General features: G+C 34.1%; 1 protein-coding gene across 1 annotated transcript in view; it reads left to right on the top strand.

Annotated features, from left to right (window-relative positions):
- The window catches only part of RYR2 (ryanodine receptor 2), a 430134-nt gene that overhangs the window by 300064 nt on the left and 117247 nt on the right, over positions 1-12823 (top strand). The window contains exons 51-57 of the mRNA XM_086745890.1: positions 257-347; positions 3502-3642; positions 4469-4632; positions 6972-7050; positions 7751-7840; positions 8985-9122; positions 11385-11462. Of these exons, the coding sequence (XP_086602016.1) occupies positions 257-347; positions 3502-3642; positions 4469-4632; positions 6972-7050; positions 7751-7840; positions 8985-9122; positions 11385-11462 (781 nt within the window). The remainder of the gene's footprint in view (positions 1-256; positions 348-3501; positions 3643-4468; positions 4633-6971; positions 7051-7750; positions 7841-8984; positions 9123-11384; positions 11463-12823) is intronic.

Raw genomic sequence — 12823 nt, 5'->3', positions numbered from 1 at the left:
AAAATTCAGGTTTTTTTTTTGTTTTCCTAATTTTCTCTGATCAGGTATTTTCTCTGCTTCTTTAAGTGATTTGATTTGAAGCTTGTTGAGAAGGTTTTCTTTTAGACGTATTTTTTTAGTAGCACAAGCAAAATCCTATTGCTTTATGAATTTGAAGAATTTTAATGGCGTGGAACTGATAGGTTACCTTTATTTATTAAATATTTATGTGAAACTCTGCTGGTACACCCTTTTGAAATGGTTTCTCTGCTTTTAGGCAGTTGCGACCTTCCATGATGCAGCATTTGCTGAGAAGATTAGTCTTTGATGTTCCCCTGTTAAATGAACATGCAAAGATGCCTCTCAAGGTAAAAGAATATTTTAATATTCAATAGCATTCCTTGTAACAAAACGCGACAGAAAGTCTTTGCATGGAGAGTATTCTCTATCTTCTTTGTTACTTTATCTCCGCTGTGGAATAATCTAAGACCATAGTTCTTAAAAGACAAATTTCTACTTTGGCAGGAATTCAGTCTAATTTACTAATACATCCATAAAGAATTATGAAGTCTGTGGCTAATGTTTGCTTCTCCTTTAATGATCTCCATATTTTTTTTTTTTTAAGCCTATGTAGAAACACAATATAAAACCGCCTGGGGGCAGGGGGCAGAGTCCAGTGCACAAAAGAAGAGAGCAATTGATATTCTGTATGTACCTTTACTTCTGCCCTCTGCATTGGTTTTCCCTGCTCTTGGAAAACAGACTGTTTTTCTGTGGTTTGTGATTGGAAATCTAAGCAATACATGTTTTTTAATAATCTTCCATTTTGTTGTCAGCCCCCAAAGATTTCTCTGTGTTTTCTGGTTCTGATTCCTAACGCACAAGAAAAATGTTTGGTTTTTTTCCTTTCTGAAATTACATGTTTCTTAAAGATTCCTCCGATTTCATCAACAGTTCTGAGAAATGTATCATTTCCCAGCTTACCTACTGCTGTTTTTCAGCAGTCCCTTTTAGTGCTTTCCCACCACAACTTTGAACAATATATTGAATCTTTTCTTATTTAATATTTCTTTATGCTCTAAAAGCCACGTGTCAGGATTAATTGCATTTTACATCTGATTTGCCAATATACTCCTCAGAATTATGCAGACTTCTACTAGCCAGATTGTGGTCTCTGACCTCGGGTGAGGAATTTAAATCATTAGTCTCAAAGCCAGGACCTGCTGCATGGTCTTCCCCTGCCAAGGACTTCATAATTTGGTTGAGTCCCCCAAGAAATGTTCAGTCAAACTGAAGAAGCCAGAGCAGCCATTCTTTAGCACCTATGTGTGAGAAAAGGAGTTGATAATTTAGTATACTGCCCTGAAGGGGACCTTCCTAATGCTTTATGATGTTTTATGTGATGCAAAAACCAGATAGTAACTTGGTGCTCCCTGTGCGGCTATGGTTCTTCAGGTTTTTTAGGGTGGAAGAACAACCGCAGATCACTGAGATCTGTTCATCTAAGTTTGTATGATCGTGAGGGTCGTGACTGCAGTGACTTTCCCATATAGCTCAACTGAACAGGAAGGAAATAATTAGATCCTTTTGGCGAGTCAGGTTTAGGGAAAATATGAAGAGAACTGTGATGTTAGCATGGGCAAATGATTTTGTCCATTGACACCTAAATGCATAACTCTATCTGAAGATTGAACTAGAACTTTTCAAAGGTTTCACTGACAGTAAGCTGATTTTCAGTGCTCTAACAATGGACTCCTACTTTTATCTACTAATGAGCTTCTGATTTGAAAGTACCATGCATATTCCTTATGGGCTTGTGCTAGCAAGCAGGTTATAGTAGTCTAAAGAGATAGCTACAAGTTAATCATGCATCTGAAAGTGTAATTTTTGAATGGGAAAAGAGGAGGAAATAATGAAGGCTAAATCAGAATAGAGTGCTATCTACTGTGAATACCTTTGCTGATTTCTAGAATTAAACATTACTTCAGTTTAGGCAGCATGTGAATTCATATCTGTGATGCTTTTCCTGTATAATTTGGTGTGAACTTTCTGAAATAGGGCTGCATTGTTTTTATTTCCTCTTAAATCATATTCAGCACATCATCAGGGACTTCTCTAAGAGTAAACTTGCTTTTTCTCTTGGATAGATTTAAAAAATATGTACATATACATTAGCACTCACAAGTTGTCCAAAAGCAAACCTGAAGTCTGGCCAATTGAATTTATTTTGGAAAAAAATGTTTTCAAATACATCTTAGACTGGCTTCTGTCTTTTTACATTTTATGTGCTCTCTCCCTTTTTTCTTTAATCATCTAACAATTTAAGTAATAAATAGATCACAATAGATTATTTAAATCTGAAGATATACTAATGCATTGTATAGATTCAGGGTTTTTGTTTTTGTTTTTTTTTTTCCCTGATCCATGAGAAGTATAACAGAACTGCACAGTATTGAGGGTATATTTTTTTTGTTATCAAAATCCTCACTTCTACTCTTCTTTCTTTTTTTTTTTTTTTTTTTTTTTTTTTAATACCTGTCTCTATTTCTACGCATTTGCGCTATGAAAATCTGCATTTTTCCATCTTGGTGTTTGTTCTGACTAGTAAAAAGGGAATTCTGTCAGCTCTTTGCTGATGACGACTTGTAATATTTTGCCAACATAGTTTGCAAAGGGATGTTGAGACAATCTTCTTTTTCTCTGAGAAACTGTTAAAATAAATTCTGAATTTAAATCTTAGCTAAATTTTTTAGAACAATCATTTTGTGCCTTAGGAAAATCTGCCCCTGAGTAGGACTAGGTTTTCATACTTTGCTGTTGCCAGGTATTTGTTGTTTGGGATTGCCTTTAAATGTACAACTAATTGTTCGTCTTCTTGTCTGTGACTTGGGAACATAGAGGACACACTGAGTACAACGTTTAGTTTTGCAAATACCCAGTAGCAGCTCCTTGCATCATTTGAGTCCATGATAATTTGAAATCTTGTAACCACTTAAAAAGAAAGTATCCCTGAAATATGTATTTAATGAAAGAGAGGGAGAAAGGATAAAGCTCCTCTGCCAATTGTAACAGAGGGCAGGAGGGCAGACTGATAGCAGGCTTTACAATTCACAGAAAAGATGAGGTATGCTGGGAGTTGTATTCAACAATACATGTAAGTAGTGTAATTGGGAACTAGGGGAAATCATAGTTCTACTGTCGTACCCACCAAGCAGCAGCGTTTGGAATGGGAACGCACAGATGGAGGTGAATTCTTGTCTTCAGCTGAGCTGTCAGAGTTCTTGTGGTGTTGGGAAAAATTATCCTTTGTCACATGCTTTTTGCATATGCCACTAATGTTAAAAGAAAGAACTGCTCATTCTGTGTGTATATCCACTGATGATTTAAAGAATAGATACACAATATGGCTTCTTGATAAAAGTTAGAAATTTTTCTGGCAATGTCTGTGTAATGGTCAAGTGCCAGAAGGGAAGAACATCAACAGTTGTATTTTATTTGCTTTCAAAATATGTTCTGTTTTAGTTGCTGACAAATCATTATGAAAGATGCTGGAAGTATTATTGTTTGCCAGGTGGATGGGGTAACTTTGGTGCTGCCTCAGAAGAAGAACTTCATTTATCCAGAAAGTTGTTCTGGGGTATTTTTGATGCTTTGTCTCAAAAGGTACTTAATTTTAATATCCATCTACTACTGTAAAAGCCTTACTGTGTAACCTTTTTTCTTTAATCTGTCATTTTTACTCAGCTTTTGTCACCACTGTATTGTCCACTTTAAAGGGAAAAATACAGGCTTTAGTAGCTTTAGATCTTCCTCTTCTAGCTTCTGCTTTAACATAGGTATGCCATTTTGTCTGGTCATTAAAAAAAAATTATATAGCTAATGAAGTAATCTTGAGGTGTACCTATACAGGCCAACTACACTTCAGAGCCCCAAAAGCAAATTCAAGCATCTGCAAGTGACTGAAAGCTGCACTTTTCTACCTCACACACTGTCCTTCCTTAAACCAAGAGCATAGTCCTTTGCTTAGTAGTTGTAGTTTCATCACCCTTGACTGAATCCTGTGTTGGACAAAAGTTTAATAATACACCTTGGCATGTATTTACTGCTCATTCTGTAATTATTTTTAACCAACCTGCTTAAAATTTTGTGAGTTTCATTTCAAATTTGAGGTATTTAGAAATGCTCTGCATATTCCTGTACTATGTTCTCTTCCCAGACATCTGAAAAATGTCTAGTGTTGCTTTTAGTGAGATCGATACTTTCCCCATTTACTTCAGCAAGAGCAAGACTTTATTCTAAGTTTATCTATAGTGAATAATATGCTTTGGACAGTCAATTTCCTTAAGTTTCAGAACAAAAATTCAATTTCACACCGAGTAAGAAAGCCATTCTGTGGCTGCTTGGTTTCACCTATAGCTGTATCAGTTTCAGCAGTGGTATTGATAGCTTCCATTCACTACTCGCTTTCTGTCCCCTGTGTGTTCCACAGAAGTATGAACAAGAACTGTTCAAATTGGCTTTGCCTTGTTTGAGCGCAGTCGCAGGGGCCTTACCTCCAGACTATATGGAATCAAACTATGTCAGTATGGTGGAAAAACAGTCTTCGATGGATTCAGATGGGAACTTTAATCCTCAACCTGTTGATACATCAAAGTAAGGAATTATTTTCTTGCAACTATATTTCTTTTTTATTATGAATGTGTAAAAGATGAATGGAGTCTGTTGTTGGCTATGATGTTGAACTTACAGCTTTTATTCTCTTCTGAACCCATATCTTCTAAACAAAATAGAGACCTTAAATTTATATTTTTATTTTTTATTTATGTATGTATTTTAAATCATATAAAGCAATAAATATCCAATTACATATCTAATTTCTTGGTTAACATAGAACATTTTTAATGCATTTTCTGCCTGAAGATAGGACTGTGCAGGTACCTTTGTATGTTTGCTGCAAACAAATGAGAATGTTTTTAGGAGCAGAAAAAGTGAACTAGTCTACATCAACCCTGTTGTTGTTAATATATGTCAAGACATATTCCAGTGTGTGTGAATGACAGTGTAGATACAGAAAATTATGATGATCATGCACCCATATGATTTCTTTTTACTATCAATAATGGGGATTTGGGCAGAAAGATCTTTGTTTTCTCTGGGTAGTCAGACTCTGACCATGTTTTTTTAAGTACATTAGCCAGACAAAATGCATATCTAAATGGCATTTTTTTTTGCCCTGATTTTTTACTACAGCCAGCACCTCATCCTCTTTTGTATAGAATAGTCTTACAGCAGAGTGTTTATGCACTATATCTTGAAAAATGCCACGTGTAAGACATTTGCTTCAACTACCTTTGTGACCTTTCATTCTGGATTAACGTTCAGAACACAGAATGCTGTCACTAGATTGATGCTTTTGTTACAGTATGCTTGGACATGTATGCACATCAAAATATGGTAGTAAAAGCCATAATCTAGACTGGAATATAGAAATAATGTCAGTGACCATTAAAATTCATGTCTAAGATGCATTTAAGGTATACGAAGATTTAACAAAATTTAGTAAGGATAGTACAATATTGTTTAACTAATTGAAGATTACTCCGGTGTCATTTTAGAAGAAAATTGTAGATATTCAGAATATATTTGTAAAACTCAGAAAATATTACTTAACATTACCTAAATCATCAGTCACCTCATTACCATGGGAGTCAACAGTTCTGTGATGATTCAAGACAAAGCAAGCACTACTTTTATCTGTGTCTCTTCAAAGCTATCCTATGTTCTTTTAACATGCAGATCCTGCATCATGAGACTTACTGGTCCTAGACCTATTTATATGAAGCTCTACATAATATTTGACATTATTGTACTTGTCAATTTATTGCATTTCTGAAATTACTCAAAATATTATACCATTACTAGAGTTCCCCTTGAAATACACATTTCCAAACAATAAAAAAAAAACCCTAATGACCATGCTGGATGAATATTTTCTGGCCTTTGAGTGTTGTTAGGCTCTTGTAAACTGTAACTAACTGTCATAGTTTTGTTTTACGTCTCTGTTTTTTCCTACCCTATGACTGAAGATTAAAAATCAGAATCTTCTACTTTGCAGTAGGTGGCACTGTAATACTTTTGCTGCCAAAATTTTTTGTCTTAGGAGGAAAGATTTTGCTATTTCATCAGTGATCAAGAAGCAATTACTGCCTTTCATTTGTAGGATTGCATATCCAGAAAAATGCTGATATTTGATAAAGTATTTTTGGAAGGGAATTTTGTCTATAGTGCTTGTTTGACAGTTAAGGATAGCTGCTTTTCCTTTACTGTTTAAGAAGCCTTAATTTCTGCGTTGTCTTGTACACCTGTTGAAGGGCTAGTGTATACATTTGTGGGTTTTTTTTCTATTTTTAGTAAGGATTTTAATATTTTTAATAGTCACTGAGACCTTGGAAAATAAAGCCTTGAGCATATACCTTTTAAGTTACAGTGCTTCAAGCATATAATAAAATTATTAGGAATATAAAAAGTAGATTGTGTTTCAAAAAGGACTGTTACCACACTTAGTTTCTAATGGATAGGTGCAATAAGTTACTACCATATTTCTGAAACTGAGTCATAGTTTTATATCTTTAATCTTAAGAAAATTAATGTTAGTAATATAAATATGTGACAAAAAGTGTGAGTGCTCAGTATCATTATTGATTTTTTTTTACTGCACATGTGTGTTGAAGAAATAAAATTTCTACAATAGCTGTGGTTCTCGTTCAGTGCCCACTAAGTAACTCAGATTTTTTTTTTTTTTTTTTTTTTTTTCCCCTCCCCCTTGATTTAACTGGGGCGTGGAGCCCACTGTATGTGAGGAAACAGAGCACAGTAAGATGCTTTGAATGGATGTACACACTACTAATTATTTATTTGAAAGTTTTCTTCAAACAAAAGCATCCACACTTTAGCACTTGTGATATAATGGCCGTTTTTCTCTTCCCTTTCAGCATTACAATCCCTGAAAAGCTAGAATATTTCATTAACAAATATGCAGAACACTCTCATGACAAATGGTCAATGGAAAAGGTAAAATCTACATTCCTGTTAAACAAAATGGGAATTTTTATTTGAATCCATTTAATCTTTAAAATATTTTACTCTGGATATTATTATTATTATTATTATTATTATTATTATTATTATTATTATTATTATTATTATTATTATTATTATACATGGTAAGTAGATAAGTTATAAACCTATATGTTCTTGAAATGCCTCAAGGGGGAAAGTTCTGTAAGTGCACATGAGTATTTAAAAGTAATGTTTCATCATTTCATTATTTTTGTTGTGGACTTTTGAGTAAATATACTTGCTAATTGATTAAGAGTTTTATTGACTTGAAATTTCTTTTTTTTTTTTTTTTTTAATCCAAAAACCTCTTTAGGGATTTTATTCATTTGTGCTGTTTGTGTGTCTAGTATTAAAAATAGTTCCTCAACTATAGCACACTATGCTGCTCTATATAAATATTTAAAAGAAAAATGTATTGAAATATTAGCTTTTTCTAATATTTTCAAAAAGATGACATGCTACAGAATTCCTTCAATTACATGTAGATAAAATAAACGTTGATTGAGAAAATGTTGATAAAGTAATAGAAAGGAAATTTTAAGCAACCAGCCCTGCAGAAGCGTTCTTCAGTTCCCTTGTACCAGTAAAAATAGGATTTTTTGGTAACTTTTTGCTTTTCTCCATTTTTTTCTCTTATTATTACTGTTTTCAGTTTGCCAATGGATGGACATATGGTGAAACGTATTCCGAATCTGCAAAAGTGCAACCATTAATGAAACAATATAAGTTACTATCTGAAAAGGTAAAGAATTCATTCGTTCTTCATTCAAGATGGTTGGAAGATTGCTTCATTCACTGTTAAAATATCACCTTGTGTTTACATCACTTCAAAAAAACCTATTTAGAGTACTTGATTTAATGTGTGGTTGTTGCTTTCCTCAAAACCTCAAAAAGACGTAGAAGGGTTTTGTTGTACAATAAATTGGCCCCTCAACCTATTTTCTCTCATGGCTGAATTTATATGGCATAATTTATGGTGAAACTGAAATGTCATATTGCCAGTATATTTTTACAGGAAGGTCATACAGGAATGCTGGCTTGCTTAGTGAATACTTAGGTTTAGGCTTTGTCTGGTCTCCAGCAGAGTGCTACCAAGATGATTAGAAGGCTGGAGAACTTGATAAATGAAGCAAGGCTGAAGGAACTGGGTTTGTTCAGCTTAAAGAAGAGAAAGCTGACAGGGATATAATCTTGGTTTCCCAGTGCCTAAATGCTAGTTATAGAGAAGATGGATGTATTCTCTTCACAGGAATGCACAATGACTGGACAAGAGGCAGTGGGTGTAAGTTGCTCCAGCAGAAATGCTTTCTGGAAATCCTTCTTATCTTGATAACTTAAACATTGGAATAGGTTTTCCAGAGAAGTGGTGAAATCACCTGTGCTGTAAATATTCAAAGCATGACATGGCAAGCTGTAGATAACCTAATCTTGATAACCACTGATAGCTCCATTAGGTTACCTTATCTGACCTCAACAGAAGTTTGAGCCAGATGATGTCCAGAGGTCCATTTCAACATAGACTTTTTTAATGGTTCTATGATTGTGTTCTTTTGTTTCATGTAGCAGACAAAAGACTGCATTACTCCTGGTAATTACTGCTCCACCTTTGAATTCATATCTGAGCATGCCATTAACATGATTGTCCCTGTGATCATCAGCTTCCTGCAGGGCTAGAATTCTTCTGCCTGCCTCTGAAATGATAAATAAACTTTTTTTTTATATCTTATATGATTTATTCGCTTCTTTGCAGTATCCGTGGGCCATAAGGGCTGATTTCTGTACATTTCTTTGCATCTCAGTATTACTAGGCAAAAGCTCAATGGTTATTTTTATCTCTTTATAGCTACTTAATAAACAAAGCATTTATTCAATGTCTGTTCTTCTAGGAGAAAGAAATTTATCGATGGCCAATCAAAGAATCACTAAAAACTATGCTGGCATGGGGATGGCGAATTGAAAGAACACGAGAGGGAGATTCTATGGCACTGTATAATCGTACACGTCGCATATCTCAAACCAGTCAAGTAAGCCATTTTATTAAAAACATATTTTAAAAAAAGCATGCAAAATTTGCTCTCCGGTCTTTGATTTTACAAGCAATTAAATAAACTTGTAGCATAAAAATAGGTGAAAGCATTTTTCACAAGCAGTTGTACAAATCTGAAGATTGAATTGGATTTCTAATCACTGAAGCCGAAGCTTTCTTTCCCTATTCCAAAGTAATAATGTTAATAAACATTGAAAAAAAAATGAACATAACTGAAATAGGAATATATTTGTATGCTTGATTTAAAGTTAACTACATTATTTAGGGGAATTATTTACATCAGTAGGTGATAACACGTTAATAATGAGTATTAATATGATTTTAGTCTGCTAGTTTTTGGAATTTGGTGGCTATGGAGGCCTTTAAGATGTAAAGAAATAAATAAGGGTACATATATACATTATTTTTATTTTTTTTAAAGGAAAATTAATACAAACATCAATGTTAATGCACCATAAAGGTTACATCTATAGACAGCCACAATTCTGAAAATGTGAAAGATAGGTTTTTTTCTATTAGAATAGCTTTCTTAAATCAAAATGGTCTAAGGATAAAAAATGGAACAAAACTGGCACTATATTCTCTTAGAGTTCCATGTACTTTGCCATTAAACCGGAGAGTAGAGAAAATTTTTCTCTCGCATTCACACACACACACATGGAGCCAAACCAAAGGGGGAAATAAAATGGAGCGAAAAAATCTTTCCCTCTTCTTTTCACTCAGCTCTGCCCTATTTACATGTGTGAGTGGTGATATTGCTGTGAAAAATTAATAGTTGAACCTGCTTCACCACTCTCTACAGACACTAGAAAGTATGTATCAAGCGATTTGATTTAGTACTTGAGCTAAACTACACATTATAGTTTGCACACTATAATTGCCTTCCAAAATTTTTGACTTCCAAGTTTCCTGACTTTTGGGGTGTTTATAATACCAGCTCCAAAGACTGTACTGACAGAGGTATTATATACTTTAAGCATAAGAAGCTCATTAGAATGAACAGCTTTACAGTTGAGATATCAACTTATGAAAACAGCTTTTGTAGCTAAGTTACAGTCTTCTCTTACTGTAAAGAAATTAAATAACTTTTCTGGAAGAGTTTCTGAAGCCTAAAATATTTCTGTAATTTTCAGAATTCGCTCTCGTACTGACACACATCCTGTGTTTAAAATGTGTTGTACTATTCTCACATATAATCCCAGATAGCATTTTCCTGTGTTCAGCTGAGAAATTTTAAGTATATTTAATCAGTATCTTTATGTTAATGTAACAATTCTTGCATTATTTGCTTTAGAAAACAATAATTTATCAGTATTTGTTTACTGTGTGCTGCTTGTATGTCCTTTGTGTTATTCTCAATTAAAAATACCTGCTTTTTGAAAGGACGCCTTTGAACTTCTAGGCCTTATACTTGCTTGTGTACATGAATATGAACATAATATTAGACATGGGAACAAAATTCTGGACACTGTTCTTTCTAAAGGAAAATGTACTTATGTGGGACATGAATTTATTACAGCAGAATCCATAGAGGAAAGCCCAGCAATGCCTCTTTGCATTGAGGCATGATGCATAGAAGCAATGCCTTCTAGCCACGTTTCTTACATCAGTGGGTTGCCATGATCTCCGTCATTGCTTATCCTTCTTTAAACATTTTTGTCAATGTAATGAGCAAACCTGTGACAAATTTAGCCAGTAGAAAGAAAGAATGACAAAATGGTGGTACTTTCTGAATGGGGAAGAAGGACAGAAGGAAAAAAGATATATATTTAGTAGATTCTATTCGCATGTGTAGAAATAGGGTTGAAAAGCCAAATTCAAAGTTTGATTTTTGCCTGAATTTGCCTTAAACTAGATTGTCTGAGATTTCGCCTGCTGAGGAAAAAAAAAAATCTCCAGAAAATGCAGAGATTTCATCATAACTTGGGTACAGCATTATCCACAATGAGTTTAAATCTTAAACGAATTCAAGTGAAATTTGTATTTGAATGGGGGGGAATTTATGTCTGATGGCTCTCTGTCTTTGGGAACAAAATACGTAGACCTTTGCCTAAACCTCACTTAAGTTTGTCACTCTTGATATGTTTTCAGTTGAGCTACATAGAATCCTTTTGCTTTCTAGAGATATACAAGTGACTTTTTGCTTAAGTTCTTTCATTACTTACAGTATCTTGTTAATGTTAACTTCTTCATAGCAAATGCTTGTGTAACTCCACTGTTCTGCACATTTGTCCTTCAGATCTCTGTAGATACAGCCCATGGTTACACTCCTCGAGCAATTGACATGAGCAATGTCACCCTCTCCAGAGACTTACATGTAAGTCAGAAACACTTAATATGCCTACTCTTCTTTTCTGCTAGTTTATTTAACCAAATTTGGCACCTTATGTTGCTTTCTTTGATATGCTTTGATTTTGGTTTGTTGAAGTTGTTTTTGGTCTTTTTCATCATTGCTCTTTGATCTTCTGTTGCTTTAAAAAACATGGTTTGTGTTGAAAAGCTTCAAAGTTTGTTTTAGTCCTGGATTGCTTCTCCCAGCTCTCTTTGCGAACATCTGTTTTGAAGAGAATCCTGTTTAGAAGAGCTTACAGCATCAGCTTTTTTTTTTCTGTTTATCATTCATTTCTTCACGATTTTCCCAAAACATTTTGTCATTGCTCTTTTTACTAAACTAAAGAAATAAGAATCAGGAACCATCACTACAAAAAAATATTATGAGAACAGAGAATGAAGAAGTTGAGGTTAGGATTTTGACAGATCTGTCAGTAGATTGCTGTTATTTGGAACAATATTTTTAAGTTGATAAATTATATTTCTGTCTTTAGAAAGTTAGAGTGTTTGAGGGAGTATGGTGCTAGTTTTTACAGTCTACTAATTTAGTGTAAATATGATCACAATGTTATGTAGACACACACTAGATAGTTATAATTAGTGACCATAAGTTTTTGTATCAATCTAGTGATGACAACATGGCATTCAAAGCTGACTACGCTCCTAAAACGCAGGATTAAGTTTGCCCGTACTGAGCTCTGTCATAGTGCAGCGAAACCAGCAGCAGTAGTAAAGTCACTGGATTTCCCCGCCTTGATTACTATATTGCAGTTTCTAGTTTTATATTTCTAACTGCTGTAGACTGCTGACTAGCTTTACAATAATGAAAATTTGCTGCAAATTAACTATCATACTTGAGTTTAAAAATTCAGTCAATTGCTGATCAGTGCAAGGAGTTAATAAAATTGATAACTGAATAACACGACTTCTATTATTACACTCTTATGTTAAACCTATGGAACAGCTTCATTTTAATTACATCATTTAACATTTGTATAGACTCAGTGTAGTCAGAAGACTGTGCAGACTTTGTTTAATGCGAGACAACTCTTGATTTGACCACCATCATAGTACTATGATGCAGTAAACCAAACCCAAAGAAAAATAACCAGCCTGTCACAAAACAGAAAAGAAATGGCATTAGAGCTTCTATTACTCCTTTGTTTACCCTTTTTGTGTTATACACTTCAACATTTGTCATTAATTTCCTTTCCTTTGTAGCCTTCAGCTATAAAGCAGAGCTGGTTGGCTTTGTGATTTGTTTGTCCTTAATTAAGAAGAGAGGTGTTCTTTAAAACCAGCTTCAAAATCTGTTATTTCAAAGCTAAGCAAATGTAATTAAAATGC

Source organism: Chlamydotis macqueenii, chromosome 3 (genome assembly GCF_036417535.1).
Source record: "Chlamydotis macqueenii isolate bChlMac1 chromosome 3, bChlMac1.mat, whole genome shotgun sequence".
NCBI lineage: Eukaryota > Metazoa > Chordata > Aves > Otidiformes > Otididae > Chlamydotis > Chlamydotis macqueenii.
This window is presented reverse-complemented; position numbering and strand designations above follow the sequence as displayed.